Below are 25,890 nucleotides of genomic sequence, written 5' to 3' on the forward strand. Positions count from 1 at the left end.
AGGATGGAAGGGAGGAGGAGGAGGATAGGGAGGAGGATAGGGAGGGCGGGGGGGGGGATGGACCCATTGAAATCAACCAAATTACTGCTATGTTCATATAGAAATATAAAACAGTGAATCCCACTTTTATGTATAATTATAATTCACAAATTAAAAAAAAAGAAGGAAGACCAGTAAGGGTAGACGATGGGGATCAGAGACAGGAGGGAAGTAATAGGGAATGTACTGGGAAATGAAACTGAACAAACTATGTCATATGCATGTGTGACTGTTACACGAATCCCACTGCTGTGTGAAATTATAATGCACACACACAAAATAATAGAAGAAAAAGCACATAACCTAGAATTTGAGATCCCATATTAAACTATACACACAATATCATGTCTTCCATTCTGAGATGCATTTCTGTAATTAGGAATTTACTCACAGAGCTCTTCTCTGTCAAATGTTTGTCCACTTCCACTGAACAGTCCCTTAAGAAAGCCTCTATTCTGAGCTTCTGGTGTCTCTATAGGAGTAAACAAATCTCCTAGCATGTCCTGTACCAAATTCAAAGGAAAAAAAGCATTATAAAACTAATAATGGGGGCCGGGGATGTGGCTCAAGCGGTAGTGCACGTGCCTGGCATGCGTGCGGCCCGGGTTCGATCCTCAGCACCACATACAAACAAAGATGTTGTGTCCGCCGATAACTAAGAAAAAAAAAAAAAAAAAAACTAATAATGAATTAACAGATAAAAAGGTAACACTGTGGTAAAAGAGTATATCACGAAAGACAGTCTGCTTTTCCTGCTGATTTTTGCTTTGCTCACAGTTTTTTACCTTAACATTTCTTTCTCCATTTTCTTTCCTTCATTTCTACAGTAACTGATTTTCTAAAATTTTCCTTTTTCTATTTTGTCTCCTATTGATATCTAGCATGGAAAATCAATATATTCACTCTCAGAATAATTTCCATGTATGATCAGTGACTACCAATTTAGATATTTGTGGCTTTTAAAATTACCACAGCCTCTTTCCTATCCTGGTTCCTTTCCCTGAACCATGAATGGACTTCCCTTAGAAATAAGAAGGCTTCAGTGAAGGCTAGATCTATTTTTATATTATACAAAATTATGCCATAGTTAAAAATCATTGAAATAATTAAAAATAGGTATGGCAAGGTCATTCTCAGTATTTGATGAGTTTTAGAATGACTGGGAAAATATCTTATTAGAAATGCAAATCTTCTACAATTACTAAATCAGAATTGACCTAGATGTGCTCTGGTTATCTTGCTTTTCAAGTCCTTTTAAAGCAGCACAACATTTAAGAACCATCAGTACGGAGGAAGAAACCAAGACCAGGAGGCACAGGTTTGTCAATGAACTTTCAGTTTGACTTCATCATCTCTCCTCACCAGCCCTGTGTTTTTCTTCCTAGAAGTCCTACTCTTTGGAGAGAGTAGCACCCTCTATTCAGTTTCCCAAGGCAGAAAACATTCCTTGCTTTTCCTCATTCTTATGACTAATAACCCTCAAAGCCAATGGATTACACTTTATAGCTCTTGAATCTGCTAACTTTTCTTCATCATAACTGCTGATTCCTTTATTTTGGGTCAATGCAATTCTTGAACTTTACTGTAAAGAGACTCCTAATTATTGTCCCCAGCTTCAGTTTTGCTTCCTCAAAACCAATTGCTGTACTATCAACCAAATCTGCTCAAGTTTTTTTAATGACTTCCTGTACCTCTTAGGATAAATGCTCAGTTCCTTATAGATCTTAAAAGGTGCTCCCAGAGCTTTTCTTGACTAATTCTCCAGCACCACCCCTCAAATCTTCACTTCCCAATGCTGAACTTTCTTGGCAGTTTCCTGAATCCTGAGGATTTCATACCTATACCACTACTGTTTAGGATATCTACCTTTTTTATCCCTAGCCATCAATTTACCTGAACAACTCCTACTTACCCTTCAGAGGTCAGTTGTGCCCACAATCTTTCTCTAACTACTCCCTCCTTTCTTTTTGTTTTTAAATATTTTTTAGTTGTTGTTGGACCTTTATTTTATTTATTTGTATGTGGTGCCGAGAATCAAACCCAGTGCCGCATACATATTAGGCAAGTGCTCTACCACTGAGCCACAACCCCAGCCCTCCTTTCTTTTCATCAACCCAAATGCACTTCTTTTGCCTCCCTAGTACTGGTATAGATATATACATAGCATTTTCCATAGAATATGTGCTCACTTATCTCTCTACCTAGCAGACAGGGATTTGTGTGCTTATTGTTGTATTTCTAGAACCCTGCAAAGTCTAAGACACACAATAAAAACTCCTTAAATATTTGTTGAATAACAATATAATGATCATAATACAAGATTTATATATTCCAGGAACTGTGCTCATTGGTCATCATCAATGACCTGCCTGCTCATTGCTTTATATAAATTCTTACCTAATTCTAGTAATAATGCTCCAAGGTAGCACATACAGGTAGGTTAAATAAAATGCCCAAAGTCACACAAAAGGGGATCCAAGTATAGCACAAATAATTCAGCATTTTTACTCGTAATCTCTACATTATAATGAATGATTTTGATTTTCTAATTTGTAAAGTAAAGGTATTGAGCCAGTTAAATCTTGAAGATTCTCTTAAAATTCTGTGACAATTCTTATGCAAGATTAGATAAGCTTTTATCTCTCTCCTGTTTCTAGGCTGTGCTTACCACCATGTACAAAGACAAATATCCAATTCTAATCAGCATGGTTATTTTGGTGGCCCTTGATCAAGATTAAGTTTTTTTTTTTAAAAAAGCCTATGAACTCCCTGAGCTGGATACAAACTTTCATGTGTTCATACATATTTCCCATCTAGAAGGAAATGATTTTTCCAGAGACACTCAACAGGCAAATGCAAACAATAAAATAAAAATATTTAACTGTTAAAATGAAAGATCTTCATATTCTTTCTCTTTCTTATTATTTCTGTGCATACCTAGAACTGTACCAGAAGTTGGCAGGGTCATAAAGAAGAATATATATTAAAGATTTGTTCTAAGAAAGGCATATTTATTGTGCAATCCAATAATATTTTAGCTTTTAGACATCCCTTTCATTTTACAACCTCTCCATTTAAAAAAAAAATAAATGCACCTGACCTACCTGTAGATTATCACACATTTCCTGGCTGTATGTTAACCGCTGAATTTCAGTAGGAGAGACAAGATACAAAGCCTGTCCTTCATTGGTAAAACAAAATGTCCGTGCTATCCTCATGTCTGTCAGTGGCAAATAATTAACATCCAACATTGGGCGAAGACTAGGTAGGCTAAAAGGAAAAAAGTAAATCCACATTCCATATTCAAGTTGAAAAAAAGCATTTCCTAACATAAAACAGTAATTTAAAAAACATTATTTTATGGTTATTTCATTTATTCTCTTGAAGGCTCAGTATTAATAGGCTTTCACACAAATTCATAAAAAAAAAAAATGGGCTGGGCATGGTGGTGCATGCCTGTAATTCCAGGAACTCGGGCAGCTGAGGCAGGAGGATGATGAGTTCAAAGCCAGCCTCAGTAATTTAGTGAGGCACGTAGAAATTCAGCAAGACCCTATCTCTAAATAAAATATAAAAAAGGGCTAAGGATATGGCTCAGTGGTGAAGCACCCCTGGGTATAATCCCCGGTACCCATGCCCCCCAGAATAAATCATGGGCAAAGTTCTATCTTAATCCACAGATGCTTAACAATGCCCTTGAAGAGACCAGCAATCTCTGGGATGTTTTTGCAGCATTCCATGGGTTCTCTTCATATGATTATAGCCTTTGGTTATGTCAGAAATGCTAGAATGTATCTGACTGCATACTTGGTCTATTGTCTTTCTTTTAGGCAGAACTCCTGACTTTGAAGAAGTTTTAACACAGAATGGGTTCAATTCACTGTGCCTGGGAATGGAGTGGCTTTGCTTCCTCTTCCTTTATTCCCTCTGAAATTACCTATAACTTAGGGCATCTGCACTGAAGGCACAATCAATAAATAAACCCAGCCAAGGCTGTAAGGGAATGAGAATAAGGTACCAATAATAGATCAGAATTTGTACATCCAAATGAATACCACAGATTTGATGTAGTTTATTCCACGGCTGCATCCTAATCCTAATGCTGTAGCTATAAATTTGCTAAAATAGTTCTCAGAATGTCCTTTTGGATACTGTTGTTAGAGCCAGTTTTATGAGCCACTGAAGAAAATAAAACCACTTTTACTGATTTTTAATCATACCTCTAATGTCAAAAGTGGGAGTGGGGCTTGTAATTAAATCTCAAGTTTTGAAATCATTCTACTAATTCTAAGTGTGCTCAATAATTTTAAATGATTCCAGATCATAAAACCAGCACCTCAAAAGATACTGATCTCCCTTATCAAGGTAGTTTGTAACTAGACTTTTGACCCTCAAACTTTTATAAAATGGCACTTGAAATCTGTGTTATTGGAATAAGCGTTTTCCTGAGATTCCAGGGCTGCACTGCCCAATATTTTAGCCACTAACTAAAAACATGTGAATATTATGCAGTTGATCCATGGCTAGTCTGAATTGAGATGTGTTTTAAAGTGTAAATTACACTCTGAACTTCAAAGACTTAGTAAAAATAAATTATCTGAAATCTATAAAAAAGATATTGTAATTAATCTGTTATAACCCTTCAGGTAGCTAAACCCCTTAAGATATGAGTCTGAAACAAAATCAGTTAAACAGATATCTGTAATTCAATCAAATTAATAGGTGGGTTGGGAGAGATTCTGCTGACCTTTCTGATAGGCTACATTGTCTAGGGTGTGCAACATAAATGAGTCAAGAAAAGAAAATTTGAAAAGGTACAATCACTTTAGGTAGGAAAAGTGAAAGAGCAAGTTAATTGCTAAGGATTAGAAAACAATTAGTTTTAAAACTGAAAAAAGTTTCTTCTATTCAGAGGCACTTTAATAAAAAATCAGAGTCCGTTAACCACAGGAGGTTCATAAAAGTGGCTATGTTTGAGAATTCATATAGATAAGTCTTTCATATTCTTTTTTTAAAAAAATCGTTATTTTGTTTTATTTTTATGTGGTGCTGAGGATGGAACCCAGTATCTCACGTGTGAGGGGCAAGTGCTCTGCCACTGAGCCACAACCTCAGCCCTCATATTCTTTCTGGTTACGTTTGGACCTTAACAACCAATCATTAGCTGCCTCCACCTATCAGAAACTAGGACTTGAGGAGACGGGGCTCAGGACAGTTACATTCTGACAGGGTCTGGAAAGATCCTGGGTATATACTCAGCATGGGAAAGTAAAGAAGACCAGGAACAGATCAATTTGTAGGATTCAGTTCTTCAATCCACCCAGCAGAGTACATATCATCATTTCTTAGCTATACATTATATATTATTAAAATAATGTCAAAATTATTTCCTTTTCAAATATTTTTACGTATCCTCAGGAAAACATTATGACAAGTTTTCATTATGACATAATACCAAAGTAGCCACTATCATGTAAAGCAGCTTTTACAGAGGGAGACTGAAATATTGCTTTCCCAATGACTCCTGATGTTTAAAAGCTTGTTTTTCATTTATTAAGAAATCTCTCACCTCATATAGATGATAGAACATATTAATTTAAATAGAATTTGGAGATATATAGGATAACATCTTAGAAATAATAAAATTTTACAGAAACAGGTTAAAATAATCATCATTAAGCTAAAATTCTGACTGACATAATTAAGATTTAAAGTGAGACAATTTTTGAGTGACTAAATGGTAGCTTAGAGAAGGGGGGAGAGAGAGAGAGTGTGTGTGTGTGTGCGCATGAAAATAAACATTAAAACACACACAAATGTACAGTTTTTTTTCAAAACTGAGTTAAATGTCATTTTCAAATAAGATTGAAATAACCTTCATTGGAAATATTTAAAACTAGTTTGAAAAAAGGAAAAATCAGACAAAGAGAGAAATGATCAGAAATATACAAGAAAATGAACTGACCACAAAATGATCATTTTTCCCAAGTCTTTATCTCTAAGTACTTCCCCATACCTCAAAAATTTGTTCATGTCTCCCAAATTTAAAAATAATAAAAATATAGCACTGTCAAAGTCTAGTTTTCACCTTGAACTACCTTCCCGTCTTTCATCTCTCTTTTTTAAAACACAAAATTTGGGGCTGGGGCTATAACTTGGCGGTAGAGTGCTTTCCTAGCATGTGTGAGACACTGGGTTTGATCCCCAGCACCATAAAAAAATTAAATAAATAAGATAAAGCTATTGTGACCATTTACTACAAAAAATATTTAAAAAAACAAAATTTTCTGAAAGAATAATCTATAATTGGGGTAAAGGACCAGATAGTAAATGTTTTAGAGTCTGCAGTGCAAAAATAGCCGTGACCAATATACAAACAGATGGGTGTGGCTGTATTCCCAAAAAACTGCATTTATAAGTATCTGAATTTCGCTTAATTTTCATATATCATGAAGTGTTTGACCATTTAAAAATGTAAACACTATCTGTGGCTTGTAGGTTGTACAAATCAGATATGGGATGGGGTAGATTTGGTCCATAGGTTATTCTTTACCAATCTCTCATCTATATACCTGCCTCAAATTACCTCCACCGTGTACCTAAGACTTGCTTTCTTAAAGGCCATTAATATCTAAGTAGTGGCAAGATTTAATGTTTTTCTTGTACCTAAATTCCTTGATCTCTTTGCTATATTTGACTATCTTTTGACCCCCACCTCCTTTCTTTTGATACTATTCCCTTCTTTTTATTTCATGAAGTTATAACCATTCTGGTCCTTTCCCTTTCTTTCTGATGACTTATTCTCAATCTCCTTTGCTGGATGCTCTTCTTTCTTTCATAGTATAAAATGTAGAGATAGCCCCAAGTTCCTAAGCTCAGCTCAGTCTGTTCTTCATTACTTTTTGTACTACCTTTTTTGATTATCTCAGTCACTGTCATAACTACTAATGTATTCACACAGAAGACTTCCAATATGTTTCTAAAAGTCCAGACTCTATATATTTCTTGATAAATTTCTGCTGGATGACATCGATACCTCAAATTTCAAATATTTATTTTCAATTCATTCTCAAACTTCTCATTATCATAACTTTTCCAAATGCGCCTGGCTTTCATATTTGCTAACAGCATCACTAATATCCAAATTAAAAAAATAACCTTAAGTTCTTTTCTAACCCCCAAATTTAACAGCTTCCATTACCTTTCATAACTAAACAGCTTTACACACAGCAAGTTTCCCTCCATGATCCCTCACAGTTTCCCCTCCTTGCCTTTTATATAGTTATCATTTCAATTCAAAAGTCAATCACAAGCTCCCCCTCCACAGATATTTCCTAATGAATAGAGGTTAATCATGTGCTTTAAAACCATATTTCTTATATCAATTAGTCCTCAACAATTTCCCCCCATCTACCTCTCTAGGTTACTTTCCTCCCAATGACTCTTCCTTTATAATTCATGCTTAACTATACTATGGCTTTGAACTCCAGGGACCAATTTTATCAACAGAAAATTCAATTTCATATTTCCTCTGTTGAATTTATATATTTTTTTACAATTTTTGTGGTACAGGGATTAAACCCATGGGGGCCCTCTATTACTGAGCTACATCCTCAGCCCAATACCTTACCCTTTTTTAAAAAAGTAATTTTTTATTTTGAGACAGGGTATGGCTAAGTTGCCCAGGCTATCCTTGAATTTGTGATCTTACTGCCTTAGCCTTCTGATCAGTTTCAGCCTCTGTGCCCAAATTATGCATTATAATTTCTTGTGTATGTGTCTTATCTCCCAATTAGATGGTAAGCTTCTTAAGGGTTAGGAATATATTTTGCTAATTTCTATATTGTTTATAGGTCCAGTACAATGCTTAACCATTTTAATGACTTTTGAACTACGGGAGAATGAAAAAGAATAACAGTGACTTCTTAACTGTTCTTATTACCTGCTGAATTCATAAAGTTATAATATCTCAATGTCTTACAAATTTTATTTGATTTCACTAACAGTAGGATGAAATATACTGTTGATGAGCTGACAACTTATTTTTAAAGTGTATGATGATTTTTATTATATTTCTCAGTGCTGCCTCATTTTTTCCTAGACTTTCAACCTCAAATTCAATTTATTAGCATGTAAAATGAAGTATGCAAATAATACTTTACTTTCATGTGTCCTAGAATAGCAATAAGGATCAGGTGAAACTCTGTTTAATATTCTTATTAGTATATCAAAATGGATTCTACTGGCATGTATGACTAAAGAACCAATAAATTAAAAAATATTCTTTCATGAACTATATAGTAAAAGTAACAGCTTCGTTTCCCTGTAGCTTATTCATCTTTTATTTCCAGTGCTAGCATAGCATTTGGAAGCTAAATATACTCAGTAAATGTTTGTTGAATGACTGGAACATCATTCTTTCCTTAGATTTCTTGATGCCAGTTAAAAATATATATTTAATTCACAGCATTAAGCATTTTTTAAGGAAAAAATCCCAACAGAACACACCACAAACCCCCAAACTCTCATCAGATTGTTAAACAACAAAATATTTACAAACATAATTAAACCATGATCTCAGGTTGCTTCTTGATAACATCTTGCACATTAATCATATACTTTTTAGGATTATACTTGCTGGTTTTGTTATAATTATCAGATAATTTATAAAGAAGGCAACTACCTCATTATCATGATATGCCCATTAGCACAAAAGCATGCCAAGCAGGCACTGTTGCACATGACCACCACATTTGCTTGCAGTATAAAAGATGTCTCGGTGATGTTATGAACATAAAGGCAAGTCTGAGAAGGCAGTGAGAAGACTTTGGCTTGTTTTTCTGAGCAAATTATTGTATACTGATGATCTCCTATTTCTTGGGATGAAGAGGAGTAGTTCATGACCAATTTCCTTCTCCAAGTTTTTTCATTTTCATCTATGGTATTTGGATCCCTCCAAACTTCATATGGCGGTTGCATTAATCCGCCAGTTCGGTCCATACAGGAAAATGTTAGTACAGCTCCTTTCAATGAGAGGAATGTACCTATAAAAACAATTTCACATCACTGGCAAATAAATTCTTTCTAAAAGAGCTTTTATTCATCTGTGGGCAATGAACATTTATATTATGATAATTTGTGTTTATAGTATCATAGTATTGCACGAATACACATAGATCGTAAATTTTTTAGTTCATCCATTGCATTAACTTAGAATCATAGAATATTAGGCCTAAAAAGAACCTAAGACATTAACTTGTCAAATTCTCTCATTTAAATGGGAAAACAGATCCAAGAAGATGATGACAGTTGGGCCAGGTCACATAGCAAATTAGTGACTGAGCTCTGACTAGAATTCTGATTTCTTGATTGCTAATTCAGGATTTTTCATTATTTTATATCATCCACTTTAAAATCATTTTATAAAAGACAAATTGAAAAATGCATAACTTTCATTTATTGAAATAATTTCAACAGAAAAATAATTATATCATCTGATTCTCTTTTCTTATTTTATAGGTTCATTTACTAATATATGTTTCTTTTTTCTTTTCCTGACATTGAACACTCAATTAATGTCATGAAATTTCAATATCCGAAAAAAAAAAGAAATTTCAATATCTGGAGTTCATGCTAGAAATTTTAATTGTATGAATAACAAAAACCTTTAAAAATAACTACCTTCAGCTCTCAGGCAAGCCTATGCATCTGAATTCAGAAAAAGTGTTCATTTACCTGGATTCTTCAAGGTTGATTATCCACACCAGATCACTACTTATTAGTGATTTTTACTGGTCTCAGAAGACTGTATTCTATAAAACTAAGGAGGTAACTTAGGCTGGACTCTCCTTTAAACAGTATTCTACTAGCCCTTTTTTATTTTGTCCTTTCATATTATGTAGAGTAAGGGTGTTAACCCAGGCTGATATATTTCAAGTATATATGTATGTATATGTATATGTGTGTGTGTATGTGTGTGTGTGTGTGTGTGTGTGTGTATAGTGATATATAGTGTGACAGATACTTAAAAAAGGAAAGGTGGTAGATGAAAACACATTCTATTTAGGAAGTGCTTTTTCTTATAATTTAAACAACTTAAAAATTATAAAATTCAAAGTAACATTAGATGATCTAACATCTCAGCTGTATTTTTAAATCCACTTGAAAACTAAATAACCTGTACAAATCCTAGAACTGAGAGGATAGGGTTGCGGGGTTAGGTGCTTAGTATAGGGTCAAGGTATAAAATAACAGCTCTCTCAAAACTCCTTGTATAAAAAGATGCCAAAATATATACTACTCTGTAAAACCACATTTTCAAAACTACCTTTTCATAACTACCTGCTACAGAGAAATTTTTCTAAGTAGTGTCATGGGTCATATAATGACGTATAATTCAGTCAATGAAGACCATATGTATAATGGAGCTATAAAATTCCTACCACCTAGTATGCTCCAGCCATCACAATATATTATTCATGTGGTTATGGTGATGCTGGTGTAGATCTACTGTGCTGCCAATTGCATAGGAGAGTAGCAATACAATTATGCACAGTATGTAATACTTGATAATGATAATAAATGACAATGTTACGGCTTTAAGTATTTACTATAGTACTCTACTCTACTTCTTTGTCATTGCTTCAATTTACTCCGTAAAAAATGTTTACTGTAAAACAATATGCTGTGTTATGGTGACAGCAACCTCATATAATTTGTGTTTACTAAGTCTCTTGGTTGCATCAAGAGGCCACATCTGATTGACTTATGACATTAGGTTTGTATAAGTACACTCTATGATGTTCACATGATGAAACTTCTAGTAATGCATTTCTTAATATAACCTTATCATTACATCAATATAACTACATGAATATCTTTGCATCCTTGATGTAGGTATGGCACAAATTAGGTTAAAAAGTCAAGAAACCCATATTTTAGAAGACATTTTACTTATTCCCAATGCTTATACACTGATGGCATTAAAATGACATTTTTTTTTCATTGAGCTGCCCTTGTCAAAACTGCTGCTTTGGTTTCTAATTTGTTTCCTATAGCAGACTGATACTAATGTGAAGGTTTCTTTGCATCATCCCATGGTAATTAGGGCTCAAAAAAATCCCGGCTCAAATTACTGCTTTTCTGATTTCTGTGAGTAATAAATTATCCTTTGTCTCTGCCATAGGAGTTGCATACCTTGCATCAGCATCTGTGAAACTGGCAACCTACCTTTATTAACTTGCACACAGAGTAATATCTCAGAATCTATAGATCTTGATTCTCTAGAATGACAAAGGGAAGCCTCATAGGAGATACAATCAGAGAGACAGAGTGGTGCCAGATTATGCAGGTTCTTGTAGGACATGCTAAAGATTTAGACTTTTACTTGGAGTGATATAACTTAAATTTCATTTAACAGGATCATTCTTTCTGATGGGCATATTCTAAAGGGTATCAAAGTTAGAAAAAAGGAGAGCAGTGAAGAGATTAACATAATGATCCACGTGGAAAATAAATATAGCCCTCTTGAACTAGATGTAACAGTAGATATAGTGAGAAATGTCAGGATCTGAGAACATTGTGAAAGTTATGCCAGTAGGGTTTGCTAATAAATTGTATTTAAGATAGGAAAGAAACAGAGATCAAGGATGATTCAGATGTTTTTGATCTGAGCAACTTGAAGAACAGACTGACAATGGATATATAGGAAATACTGTGGAAAAAAAGAGAAATATCAGAAGCTCAGTTTTGGACATGTTAAGTTTGAGGTGTTTATTAGATAAACAAGAGGATGTCAAATATCTAGATTCCTGTGTCAGGAATTTGGGAACAGGTCCAAGCTATAAACATAAATACAAATAAAAACATATGATACATCAGATTATAAACGCATTTAAAATCATGAGGTTGGATAATTTCTTCTAGGCCTTCAATGTAAAGAGAAAAGAGAAAAAGTTAAAGGAGTCAGTCTTGGGGCATTATGTTGTTTTAAATCCAGTGCAATGAATTGAAAGAACCAATAAAGAAGACTGAGAAGGAACAGTTAGTACCACAGTAAGAAAAACAGATAAATATAAAGGTCTTTAATCTAATAAATGAGTGTTATAAGGTAGAGAGAATTGGTAATTTATATAATAGATTGCAGATATGTCAAGTAAGATGTGGCCTGATAATTTACCATTGGATTTACTTATTAAGTCAGTGGTCACCTATATGAAGGTAGTTTTGTTGAGTATGGGAGAAAGTATGATCAAAATGAGCTCCAAATAGATTAGGAGAATGAAATTAGAAACAGTGAATATACTACAAACATTTCAAAAATGAAATTTGCATTAAAAAAGAAGTGAAATAGGAGAATAGATTCAACAGAGGTTTTTCTTTTTTAGTGGGAGGAATAATGGTATATTTGTATGCTAATTCAGTAGAAAAAGACACATTTATTAAAAAGGAAATAGAGGAAAAATTTCTGGGTTGACATTGTTGAATAGGAGAAAAGGAGTATAATCTAGTGCACAACTGGAAAATTCTGTCTAGTTAGAAGCGTAGAGTTTACTAATAGTAACAGGAGAGAATAGGGAGATCATGGAGATATAGATATGTTATTTATCCTGTTCAGAGCTCTGTGTTACCGGTAATAAGGAAAGTGTAATAGATTAGTAGACAACAGAGTCAAGTAAGTTTTCATTTGTAGGATCAGCATCACCTGGGAGCTTGTTAAAAATGCAAATTCTCAGGCTCCACCCTAGACCCTATTGAATTAGAAACTCTAGGGTGGGGTCCACCCTAGAGTTTGTTTTATTAACAAACCCTCCAAGTGATATGAGAGAGAGAGAGAGAGAGAGAAGGGTTTTCCTTTCTTGGGAGGTGTTTGATTACTGATTCCAATTCCTTACTAGTTATGGGTCTAATTCAGACTTTATTTCTTCATGATTCAGTCATCATAGGTTAAATGTTTCTAGAAAAGTATCTGTTTCTTTTAGGTCATCCGGTTTGTTAGTCCTCTCTCAAGATTCTTTTTGTTTCTATGGAATCAGTTATATAATGTTTTCCTCTTCATTTCTGATTTTATTAGATGTCCTTTTTTATTAGTTGGTATAGCTAAAGGTTTATCAGTTTTGTCTTCTCAACTAGCACCTTGTTTTGTTAAAAAATTGGGCTAAGGATTTGGGTAAACATTTTTCAAAAGAAAAGTTAGGGTCTGGGCTATAGCTCAGTGGCAGAGCACTTGCCTACCATGTGTGAGGTACTGGGTAGATCCTCAGCACCACATAAAAATAAATAAATAAAAAATGGACTTTATTAAAAAAAAGATGAACAATTAGACAACAGGTATATGCAAAGATGCTCAACATCATTGATCATCAAGGAAATAAACACAAATCATAACCATGATGAGATAAAATATCACATCTGTTATGACAGTTATTATTTAAAATCAAAATCAAAAGACAACAATGTTGGTGAAGTGTGGAGAAACTGGAACCCTCTACACTGATAGTAGGAATGCAAAATGGTGAGACTGCTATGAAAAAGAGTGTGAAAGTTCTTCAAAAATTAAAAAATAGAATTAACATGTAAAATTAAAAATGTAAAATTTACAAACAGAATTAACATGTAATCTAGCAATACTGCTTCTGGGTATGTATCCCAGGATCAGGATCTTGAGGAGATAGGTATTCCTATGTTCACTGTAGTACTATTCACAATAGTGAAGTTGTGAAAACAACCTAAATGTCCAAGAGATGAAAGGATAAAAAAGGAATAGATACATACAATGTAATATTATTCAGCCTTAAAAAGAAGGAAATCCTATATTATTCAACAATATGGATGAATCTTGAGGATTTATATTAAGTGAAATAAGCTAGTCACAGAAGGACAAATACAGCATGATTCCATAAATGAGACATTTAAAATTGTCAAATCCATAGAAACAAAGAATAGAATGGTGGTTGCCAGGGGCTTGGAGAAGGGAAAATGGGGACTTGCTAATAAATTAGCATAAAATTTCAGGTATAAAAGACAAGTTCCAGAGATCTGAGGTGCAACATTATACCTATGAATAATACCATTGTTATGGTTTGGATGTGAGGTGTACCCGAAAAGATCACATGTAAGACAATGCAAGAAGGTTCAGAGGAGAAATGATTGGATTGTGAGTCTTAACCCAATCAGTGACTTAATCCCCTGGTAGGGATTAAATGAGTGGTAACTGAAGTGGTAGGATGCAGCAGGAGGAGGTGGGAACTAGGGGCATAGCTTTGGAGTATATATTTGTATCTGGCAAGTGGAGATCTCTCTGCTTTCTGATCACCATGTGAGCTGCTTCTCTCTGCCGTACTTTTCCACCATGATGTTCTGCCTCACCTCGAGCCCCAAGGAATGGAGCCAGCCTTCTGTGGACTAAGACCTCTGAAACTGTGAGGCCTCAAATAAACTCTTCCTCCAAACAGTTGTTCTGGTCATATCCTTTAGTCAGAAGCAGAAAACAACCATGGACAGTACCCAAAAGCTTGGCCAGTGAGTACTGGATGAAAAATAGATATTTCAGAGAGGGTGAAGCCTGGAACAACTATTACAGGTCAGCAAGGGAATGGTAAAGGATAAAATTCTACTTTAAAATTGAAATGGCTTTCATCACCTCTATTTTTTTTCTTATGAAACTCCAGTTTCATGTTTTATGTTTACTACTATGAATTATGACTTTCTCTCTTTCAATGGTTGATTATAGAATAAATTTGAACCCAGCCTCATAGCTTTCTCCTTTATAATTAATAGACTTTATTTTTAAGAGCAGTTTTAGTTTTACAAAAAATTGAGAGATAGTACGTAGAGATCCCATATATCTCTTTTTTCATTTCCCTATTTTACATTTTGCTTTTGTGTAATGTATCTATCATACTTGATGGACTGATATTGACACATTATTATTAACTAAAATTTTGAAAGAATAAAAACTGGCATTGAAACTTAAAGAAAAGACAGCTTCTCATTAAGTTGATAAGGGAAAAACGATAAATATTTTACAAATTAAATGCTAAAATTTAAATCTTTAATTTTTAAAATCACTTTTGGTCTGAGTTTGTTTGCTACAAATGGCAAAGAACTTCCCTACAAAATTGAGAGATCTGTTATATTAGTTCTGGGGATTGTTTATTTCTATCCTTGTGACTTAGAAAACAACATTTGCTAGAATATTTTTGAGCTTTGTGCTAAGGTTTTCCTCAGTGCTTTTCAGAAACTTATTGCCCAAAGTGTTGATTAGGTTGGCAGTTCCACAATTTACTACTGCAGCAATGGTGATAACTCTTTTACCCTGAAAAATAGGTAAGTTACAATATGACAATGTTGGAACACAATATGATTTTATGAAGTTCTCAATAGTTCCTATTACACAAAAGATTTAAATACATAACCTTTGTCCTAAATCAATGCAAATTATTGATACTTTATATCTAAATTTGAAAAAGTAGCCACAAGGGAATGAATGAATAAAAACTCTTACCACTTGACAATACCACAACCGGCTCTATAAACCTCTGTTCATCTGCTGATGGTAGGTTTAGGGAGATGATTAATACCATTCCCAGACTGGTTCCAACAAACAGACAAGGAGAGACAGTAGAGTCATTTTTCCGTGCGAAGGATTCCATGAAGTATAAAGCTGTAATTGCTTCTTTAGAATCTTTGTCAATACTGGAGATACTAGAGCTTCTGGAACGATTATATGAATTCTCTCGGTTTTCTATGGAAATTTAAAAAGACTAAAATGAAGTATCAGTGTATTTACAAAACAAGTAAAGTCAAATTTAATACATGAAAACCAAAAAGTGTGAATATAAAGAATTTAATTCTTCATTAATTGACTTGGAAGGTAGTTTATCCAGCTTTGCACCAGCTTATGTTGAAGGTGGAGAGACTGAAGCTGGAAAGCAGACTTAAATAGTCAAGCTTATAAGAATTTCTGATACAGTTTTAATTGCACTTCCTTCCTATCTCTCAATTGTTCAAAGTATTCCTAATGATTTATTGCAGTTCCAATGTACTGACAATATTATGGCTACTGACATGAGAGGAACAACCTGAAATATTCTGTGACAAATACATTGGATGATCTGGGGAAATTATGAGTGGAAAAATTAAAATTTTACCAAGGCCTAAATGCAAATAGTATTTTTCTGAATTTGTTTGAATCAAATCTAGTTCTAATTTTGCCTAGGACCAAAGGAGCTATAGATTATGCCATCCTGTCAGTGGTGGTAATCTTTCTGAGAGGGCTTTAGTCCACTTAAAGGAAAGAGAATGGCCTCAGATCCTCTTGCTTATCAACACTTGCTCATGTGCATACTCCAACAAGCATAAACTCACCCATTTTAATTAAATGTTAATAGTGTTGTACTGTTCTTTTACTGCTCCAGGGTATAAGCTCCTCTTATTTTTCTTTTTACTGTCTTCACTCTTTTCCCTCTTGATAGGTCCAAATGTGCCTCCTAATTATTTTTGTAAAAGAGACTAAATATGACTCCTCAGAATATTTTTCCATGAAACAAAATATAGTATTCTTAATTTTCCCTTTCTATGTCTCAGCAAATTTATAAGTTTTTCATAAAACTTAGAGATTAGAGGTAGATAATCTATTTATTTTATAGATTTGAAGACAGAGACTTAGAGTTCAGTAATTTCCCCAGAATCCAGCACAAATTAGAGGCACAAATATCTAAAACTCAAATTTGGCAGCACTAGTAAAGTGATTAAAAGAGCATTATTTCTTTTATAACCCTTACGTGTTGCTTCTAGTTCAACCTTCCAGCTAATATATTTTTCCCAAACTTTTAACTGGTGGTTTGTTACCATTTGAAAGTTCACAGACTCCTGTGAGAGAGGACACCATTATCTGCACGTTCACAGGGCCAGATTCAATACAACATAATGTTAAAGAAACAAAAATTGAACAATAAATTTTACTTTAAATATTTTGAAGAATATAGATTATCAAAAATCTTAAGAGGGGCTGGGATTGTGGCTCAGTGGTAGAACACTCATCTAGCACATGCGAGGCCCTGGGTTTGATCCTCAGCACCACATAAAAATAAATAAATAAAGGTATTGTTTCCAACCACTTTCAAAAAAATAAAAAATGTTAAAAAAACCCTAAGAGATATTAAATAAGGAATTATTCTTAGAATAGCAAATCATCCTAAAATGATTTTTTTCCCTTTCTCTCTTCCTAAAATTTCTTATTAACAGGAGAGCAGCAGCAAAGTTAAAAGATTCCCCTTTCTTTTCCTTTCTTAACAGCTCCAGTCTTTGGTTCTGGTACTTTATTCCATGGCCCCATACTCATTCCATAAAAAAGCAAATAGACCTTCCTTTTTAAAATATATGAAGATGAAGTTCTAAGCTTGAGAATAAAATATTTTTTCTTGTCACCTTCATTTGACAGTTGAGGAAATTAAGCTTGTAAGACACTAAATAACTATCTACAGATAGAGATGCTAATTTTTATTGGAAGGATAGAGAATAGATTAAGGCATAGGTTTTCTGTTTTATAGAGTGGGTGGAGTCTCTCTATAGTGGAGTCATTCTCATTTTAGAGATGACTAAAGAAGTGAGGTAAGAAATGGATTTGGAGTTAGCTGCAGCCCCACCAGGCTCTCAGTGACTCATTGTCTAGTAGATATTTGTATCTTTTCAATGTGATTTCCATTCCTTGTTCACAGCACTTGTTTCCATTGTAAACCAAATTTTATCTGTAACTAACAAAATTGCTATGTTTAGCCTACCTTCTGTTGTAACTGGTAAAGAAATCTCCATGCAAGCAGCTGACTGAGCCTTTCGAAATGGGGGTCTTGCAGGACCCCAGCGATTTATTTTTGAAACATCAGCACTAGAAAGACGTTTTCCAGAACTGCAACTCTGAGAGGTTGGACTTGTGCAATGTCCATTTACATGGTCTGTACCAAGAGGAAGAAGGCAGTGTAAATATCATAATTAAATCTTCACATAAAGGAACTGAAAGATGTAGATTAACAAATGAAAAGGAGTAAGAATCCCTTTTGTTCTGAACCATATAAATATGGCTCAGTCCTTGCTGTTTTTAGTTAGCAAAATATTTACAATATATTTAATTTTAAGGAGTATTTTTATAATTTGACTAACATAGTTTAAAATTTATTCTAAATCTCCACTATGTCCTTTATTATTTAATGGCAATAGGAAATAAGTTATAATCTTGGACTTTTGTTACATAAATTAAATATACTCTAATTTATGTAAGTCTTGGAAGTACTTTCAGTACCTAGAGTTTAAAATTTTTTAGAACAGGAACATTTTGTAGCTGAGAATAGCAATTAAGAATATTGGGAGCCAGGCTGTCTGGGCATAAATTCTAGTTCTGCATCTTATTAGCTATATAAATTACTAAAATTCTCCATGCTTTAGTTTCTTCATCTGTAAATCTGAAATATTATTATCTGCCCCATGGAGTTTTGTGATTTTTGTGTGTGTACATGTATATACATATGTGTAATTGTACATGTCACATGCCCAAATACATGCTGGCATACAGTGCACACTGAAAAAATATTATTATTATTACTCTTGTCCCAGAGTATAAAACTGCTCATGTCCAAATGATTACTGTTTATTTAGGCCTTGTGAGTTAAGCTTTGATTTGACATAACTGAAAAAAGAACAAAACAAAAAGAAGAAAAAAAACCCTTGAGGGTGGGGTTATAGTCGTGCTAGGGGTACTAGCATGCCCTGGGTTCAATCAACTAAAAATATATTTTCTTATGTTTCTTAAAGATAACAAATTGTGTTTCAAACATTACCTTATAATCTTGCAATACACAGAACACATTTTGAAATGTGCTTCTTTGGTCATCCAAAGGATGATAGTTACATGTAGAAGAATGCTTAATACTACAGTGGACACATGGAACTAGTATTTGGTATGTACTTATAGCTAGTCAAGGGCGATAAAGGAATTTTAATATGTTAGCATGTGTTTTTTTAAATGAGAGTTAATATCAAATATTTAATTAGTGGGAACATTATAATACTATCTCATTTAATCTTCACAAAATGCTTCAATAGAGGTGCTTTTATTATTATCATTCTAATAATACAGATAAGGAAATCAAGCTCAGAAAAAAGGGTTCAGAAAATTTTCTCCTATTACCTACATGGCAATTGTGTAGGCAGAATTCTAACCCAGATTTTCTCAGTTAATATCTGTATGCTTAAAAACTGGAGCACAGGGTTAGCTAAGTATTTGGCAATGGATAACAATTTTGAAGACATATTTAGTAGGGTTTGGGAAGCAGATGTAATAAACACTGAGATCCAAGCCTTTTAGAACCAATCACTCCCCATTTTGACATAATATCTCTGGAAAGGCAGAAATATTTCATGATGAGTTAGCCATGGTGAAGCTTTAGTCAAGAACTCTGAGATTCCTCTTCTTTATCAAATCTAGACTTATAAATAGGAAGAATACTGAGGTCAACAGCTGGCATGAACAACTTCGTATGAATTAGAAAATGGCAACTACTGTAGAGGGGCAATGGCAACAACATGCCCCCTCTGAACTAGCCACAACCCTGGGTATATCCTTTGAAAAAAAACTTCCTTTTTCACAGACATGAGACCCTGCTCTAGGGGTCACAGTTTGTTCAAAGGAAAGTGGAATGAATTTCAGCCCTCTTCATACAAAAGTATGGCAGAGCCTTGAGAACAGGGAAATTTATCCACTTAGCCAGAACTCTTTGGACTTGCTAAACCGAAGCCATACCTGCCTAGCTGTTACCATCTTTTGGTGGTTGTTTCATGTAAATATGTCTAATTTCAGCTCATAACAGAGCAGTATCAATTAATATTACTCAATATACTTTTTCTTTTTTTTTGCCCTATCTGCTGTGGTGGCCCAATTTCCCCCAGCTTCTCATTTTTGATTGGCTTACATTACCACACACAGGCACACTAGAGTTTTGTTTTCAATAGGGCTGATTAACTTTTTAGTAGTTTAAATGTTTAAATATATAGGAATGAATTTTCATTTTTAATATCTCTATCATCTTGCTAAATATTCAAGATAAATGTGAATTGGTATAAAACATTTAGAAAGCCAAGCACAGTGGAGCATGACTATAATCCCAGAAGCTTTGGAGGATGAAGCAGGAGGATTGAGAGTTCAAAGCCAGCCTCAGCAAAAGTGAGGTATTAAGCAACTCAGCGAGACCCTGTCTCTAAATAAAATACAAAATAGGGCTGGGGATGGGGCTCGGTGGTTGAGTGCCCCTGAGTTCAATCCTGGTACCAAAAACAAAACAAAACAAAACAAAAAAACCCAAACTTTTAGAAAGAAATTTAGTTATAGCTTAGATACAGTCATTCTGGAAACTTATGATAAAGAAATAATGCTAAATACACAATAAAAATATAAATATCTATTGATAAAGATATTCACTACAGTGTTAGATTAAAGACTAATTGGAAACCAGTTATCCTTTACAATCAAAGAAAAGGCTTTAGGTAAATTGTTGTATATATCCTATACAGAGATATACTGAGTATTATCGTCTTTTAAAATATTTTGAAGTGCTTATAAAAACACATAAAATATGAATGCTATTATGTTTTGGTTATTTTCTGTTGTGTACGCGCGCGCACACACACGCGCACACACACACACACACACAAAACAGAACAACCACAAAAAACCACTCCAAAGTTGATGTGTAACAATAATAATTTTATTGTGCTCACAGATTCTGTAGGCCAGGACTTTTACTAACTAGGTAAGTGTGGATGTCTTATCTGCATGATGGCATGGGGGCATTAGTTGAGAATGCTTCACTGGATGGGGACTTTGATTCCTTTGTATTCTCACATGCCTGGCCCACAATCATGCAAAGGCTGAGATGGGTGGGAACTGTCAATGGAAGCAGTTCAAGAGGTTTATGCTTCAGAAGTTTTGGGAATGGTGGCCTCAGGGTAGTTGGCCAGACGTCTCAGGGTTCAAAGGGTCTGGAAAATAATTTTTAAGATGGGATGGAAGCCATTTTTCTGCTTCTTTGGACATTGCAATGATGGCTTTATTTGGTTTTGAAAGCAACTTTTCAGAGCCCAGTCAAGAGGCCACTTAGTATATCAAAAGACAACTATTGTGGTAGATTCCTGATCTTACTTCTAGCAATATGTTCTTAAATTCAACAGTTGATTGGCAGTGATGTTCTGGTTTTCCACCTGTAGTAAAGGTGTCTGGTCCCTTAGTACATCTGTATATTGACCTTATTCTAAAAGTCACACCTGTAGGCCAAGCTTAGAGTCCACATCTCTAGTTTCTTAAGGATCTGATAAGTACATACTTTCTTGTACTAATCTCTTTCTGCATGACATAGCCAGCCAGAATGAATGGCTCCTATTTCTTACAGCTGCCCCCTGATTATATTGGTGATTTAGTCCAGCTGTCATGTACTCCAGTAATATAACATGTAGAGAAAATTTAACATTCTAAAAATTTCAGCCTTAAAGCAATAATTAAAGTTAAGGGACATGGCTATTCTCTATTTTAGACAAAAATTCTCAAATTTTAAAAATTACACATTTAAAAAAATCATTAAATAAAGAAATGACTTACTAAAAATGTCATATTGTATTCAACTGAAGTTATTTTAAAAATTATCACTTACTAAGGCTTTGTAGAAGACTGCAAATAAAGATTTGATTTAATATGAGTTTTGTTAAACAAAATTTTTAATATACATTTCCCAGAAAATTAAAAATTCTATGCCATAGAGGTTGACTCTATGATGAAATAAATGTTGAACTAAATAAAAAATGAGCACTGGATTTTAAAAACCATGAAGATAAATAAAATACAAAACTCTGCACTTAACCATATTAATTATAGCCAATATAAAACAATTGATTCAAATAATTGAAAATCCACATTAACTTTATTCTTGCCCTACTTTTATAGTCAATTCTTTGTCTCCTTCCTTCATCATTGTTCATGTAACCCTAGTTAGGGGACAAGGCTTATCAATCAATTTAATGTTGGTTGGTTGTCTGATTTTGTTTAAGCAAGAAAAGAATTTCTCAAAGTATATTCACAGTTCAAAATCTCAGGGAGGGGCTGGGGTTGTGGTTCAGTAGTATAGCACTTGCCTTGCATGAGTGAGGCCCTGGATTCGATCCTCAACACCACATAAAAATAAATAAATAAAAATTAAAGATATTAAAAAAAATCTCAGGGAGAACCTATGAGGTGTATTCAGAAGCTTTGCAGGCCAAAATAATGTTCAACCACACTAGAGGTCATAGAGCAAGAATACAATTTATATGTGCTTTTTGTCTGGATTCTTTCATGTTGTATGTGTCAATCATTTTTTTAAAAATAATATTGATTTTTTAGTTGTAGTTGGACACAATACTTTTATTTATTTATTTTTATGTGGAGCTGAGGATCAAACCCAGGGCCTCGCACCTGCTAGGCAAGTGCTCTACTGCTGAGCCACAATCTCAACCCCCTAGTCATTTCTTTTTATTGCTGAGTAGTATTCCACTGTCTGGATATGCCACAATTTAACAAGTCATCCACCTTTTGATGGATACTTGGGACTTTTCAGACATCAATTATCTTTCAGAGAGATTTAAAAATGAAGTAAATATTCTTGCTTACCCACATATTTACCATTTATAATGCTCTTCATTCCTCTGTGTAGATTCAGATTACCCTCAGAACTGTTTTCCTTCTCTCTGAAAGACTTGCTACAGCATTTCTTAAAGCACTTTATATTTTGTGCTGGATTCTTTCAGCTTTTGTTTCTCTGAAAAAGCATTGGTTTCACCTTCATTTTAAAAAGATATTTCCGTTGGGTACAAAATTCTAGTTGGACAATTCTTCCTTCAATAGTTTAAAAATGTTCTTCCACTGTCTTCTAGTTTGTGTTAAAGTGGAGATGTCCAATTTGTTCCTATATTTGTACCTCAATATATTAATGTCTTTCCCCATCCAGATGTTTTTAAGAATTCCAATTATGATGTAACTTGTACAATTTTCTTTATATTTCTTGTGCTTGAAATTCATTAAGTTTCTTGGATCTGTGGATTTATACTGTTCACCAAATTAGGAACATTTTTGACTTATTCAAACATTATTTCTGCACCACACATTTTCCCCTCCTGAGAGTTTTATTTCATCTGAGTTAGGCAACATGGAGTTGGCCAGCCTGTCACTAATTCTCTGGGAACAATTTTTGATCTTTTCATTCTTTTGTTTCATTTTAGATAGTGTATCTTAGCATATAGTAATGTTTTCTTTTGCAGTATCAATTCCACTATTAAGCCCATCCAGTGTATTTTCATCTTAGACGTTATGTTTTTGATTTTTAGAAGTTTAAGTTAGGTCTTTTTGATATTTCCATTTACTTCTTAATATGCTTGTGCTTTCTTCTACCTTCTTGAGCACATGGAGTGTATTTTAAATAATAATTTAATGTCTTTGTCTATAAATTCTATCCTAAGTGCCATTGCTGAGTCAGTTTCTATTGATTAATACTTTCTCATCATAGATTATAATCTTCTGCTTCATTGCATGCTAGATATTGGAAATTTTATGTTATAAAGTGCCTTTTTCTCTGTTGCTTAAATATATTTAAACTTTCCTTAAGGGCACAATAACATTTCTTAGAATTTTTTTTTCTCTTTTGCTTTTCATTTTAGGTAATTGCAGATACACACTAAGTTGCAAAAAAAATGTACAGCATAGGAGAATAGCATGTGCATAAGTGAAATGAATGATCAATGATAATGGGACAGGAAGGAAGAATTAAGAATACTTTGATATTATTATAAGGTACTTGCACTATCTATAAAACAGTATTATGTTATTTAAAAGAGAACTTGGATTAGTTGTAAAAGTATATTGAAAACTCTAGGACAATGGGAAAAAAAGTAAAAACAAATAATAATTGATACGAGAAAAAGAAATCCTATAAAATTCTCAGAACCCATATCACCCCTCTCCCAACTCCAAGCAGCCCAGCATGGAGAGACATGCCCTCCACTAGTGGGTTAGAGAGAGAATTAAGATCAGGCCTTACACATGAAATGTACCATGCTACCACGCAGCATTGGAGAAATGCAGTGATGGATAAAGCCTCCAACCAACTTGCAGACTGAGCAACTAAAATTGCATTAGGCCAAGTGATGACTGCTTTCACCACTCCTCCTCTAACCTCATGGCAGAGTAGGGAGCAAGACTTTACCCACTGGGGTGCAAGGCACAAAAGATAACAGGGGATTTATCTTGGACTATAGTGCCAGGCCCATTATTGTAATACCCAACACCTGGTAGAAACTAAAGGCCCATGTACAGGCCAGAGCTTATAGATTGAGCCTCTATATCAACCCAGGAATCGGGAGAAGATCTGTGCATTGGTTGCATAGACTTAAGTTTTAATCTGCATCATTTCTAGCCTTGGAGTGGGCTTGAGGCACAACTTTCCTTCTCCTGAGATTGTGCAGGCTCCTGTACCTATGAGACTCAGGTGTGACCATGCTTGGCATCAGCTCTGGTGGCCAGGGGAGAGCCTTCACCAACACTATCTCAACCATGGGCAGCATATCATAGTATAAAATCCATTTTTTGGGAATAAGACAGATTACTAAGCACAAGACTTTGCCCTGGGATTTACTGCTGGGCTGGTGAAACTTAACGCTATGTATATCCTAACAGCCCATATCTCTAGGCTGGTATGAAGATGGAGTCTCTGGAACTATTTCAGTGACAGGGGAAGACACGCAGCCCTAGTCTATTAGCAGCAATTTTTATTGGCTGCAGTAGTTTAGGGCCACAATACACCTCGGCAATAAGCAGCACATAGAAGTGTGGGTCTTGATCTTACTGCAGTGTTGTGCTGGTTTCGGTAAGTTGTGGGCTCAGGGTATAAAACACAGCTTGGTGACATTGGTGGTAAGAAATGTGCTAGAGGAGACTGGGGTTGGTCCATCCATGGTGACTACCCATAGCCAGGCAGAATTCTGCAGTATATTTCCACAGATGTAACTGTCAACAACTGGGCCTATCCTGGACTCAGCAAGAAACTTATGGGGATAAACTACTCTTTCTAAGTATACTACTGGTTGTCTCTAAACAACAAATCAATAGTGTATTTGGGACAAATCTGGGCTTAGATTGCCCTTTAGTACTGAAATAGTGACGACACACCACTAGCAGGCTCCAGGCAAATCTGGACCTGGATACTAGCCTGTTCTGAATCATAGAAATGATTACAGTCTCAGAGAAAATAAGGAGACTGCTTGGAATTCCTGGAAGGAAAGATACAAACAATCCAGGTTGGGAAGACTGGAATAAACACCTGATTCTTTATTGCTCATACCAATAAGCATCAAAATGATTTTCAAATGAGGTGCCAGAGACAAACCAGATAGTATGATAGTCAACTTTTCATCACTGTGACAAACTACTTGACAAAAACAACTTAAAGGAGGAAAGATTTAATTTGTCTCAAGATTTCAGAGTTTTTGGTCCATTGTTTTTTGACTGAGGCATGGCAAAACATCATGGCAATAAGAATATGTGGCAGAGAAGGCTGTTTACCTCATGGCAGCCAAAGAACAAAGAGAAAGGAAGAGAGAAGGGGCCAGGGACAAGGTATAGTCCCAAAGGGAATATCCCCAAAGACCTACTCCCTTCAACTAGGTCCTACCTCCTATAGTTTCCACTACCTCTGAATAATCCAAAGTATAAATCCATTGATGATTAATCCATGATGATGCAGTAGATGAGGTTAAAGCCTTTGCATGCAAATCAATTCCTAA

At 34.6% G+C, this 25,890-nt stretch overlaps 1 protein-coding gene across 9 annotated transcripts in view; it reads right to left on the bottom strand.

The window, feature by feature from the left end:
• Positions 1 to 25,890, bottom strand: part of Stxbp5l (syntaxin binding protein 5L) — a 347,451-nt gene that overhangs the window by 9,261 nt on the left and 312,300 nt on the right. For all 9 annotated transcript variants that reach the window (XM_048794363.1, XM_048794362.1, XM_015486887.2 and 6 more), the window contains 5 exons: positions 17,823 to 17,993; positions 15,545 to 15,784; positions 8,723 to 9,083; positions 3,144 to 3,309; positions 431 to 542 (listed from right to left, as the gene is read on the bottom strand). In XM_048794363.1, the coding sequence (XP_048650320.1) occupies positions 431 to 542; positions 3,144 to 3,309; positions 8,723 to 9,083; positions 15,545 to 15,784; positions 17,823 to 17,993 (1,050 nt within the window). The remainder of the gene's footprint in view (positions 1 to 430; positions 543 to 3,143; positions 3,310 to 8,722; positions 9,084 to 15,544; positions 15,785 to 17,822; positions 17,994 to 25,890) is intronic.

Source organism: Marmota marmota, unplaced genomic scaffold (assembly GCF_001458135.2).
Source record: "Marmota marmota marmota unplaced genomic scaffold, marMar, whole genome shotgun sequence".
Taxonomy (NCBI): domain Eukaryota; kingdom Metazoa; phylum Chordata; class Mammalia; order Rodentia; family Sciuridae; genus Marmota; species Marmota marmota.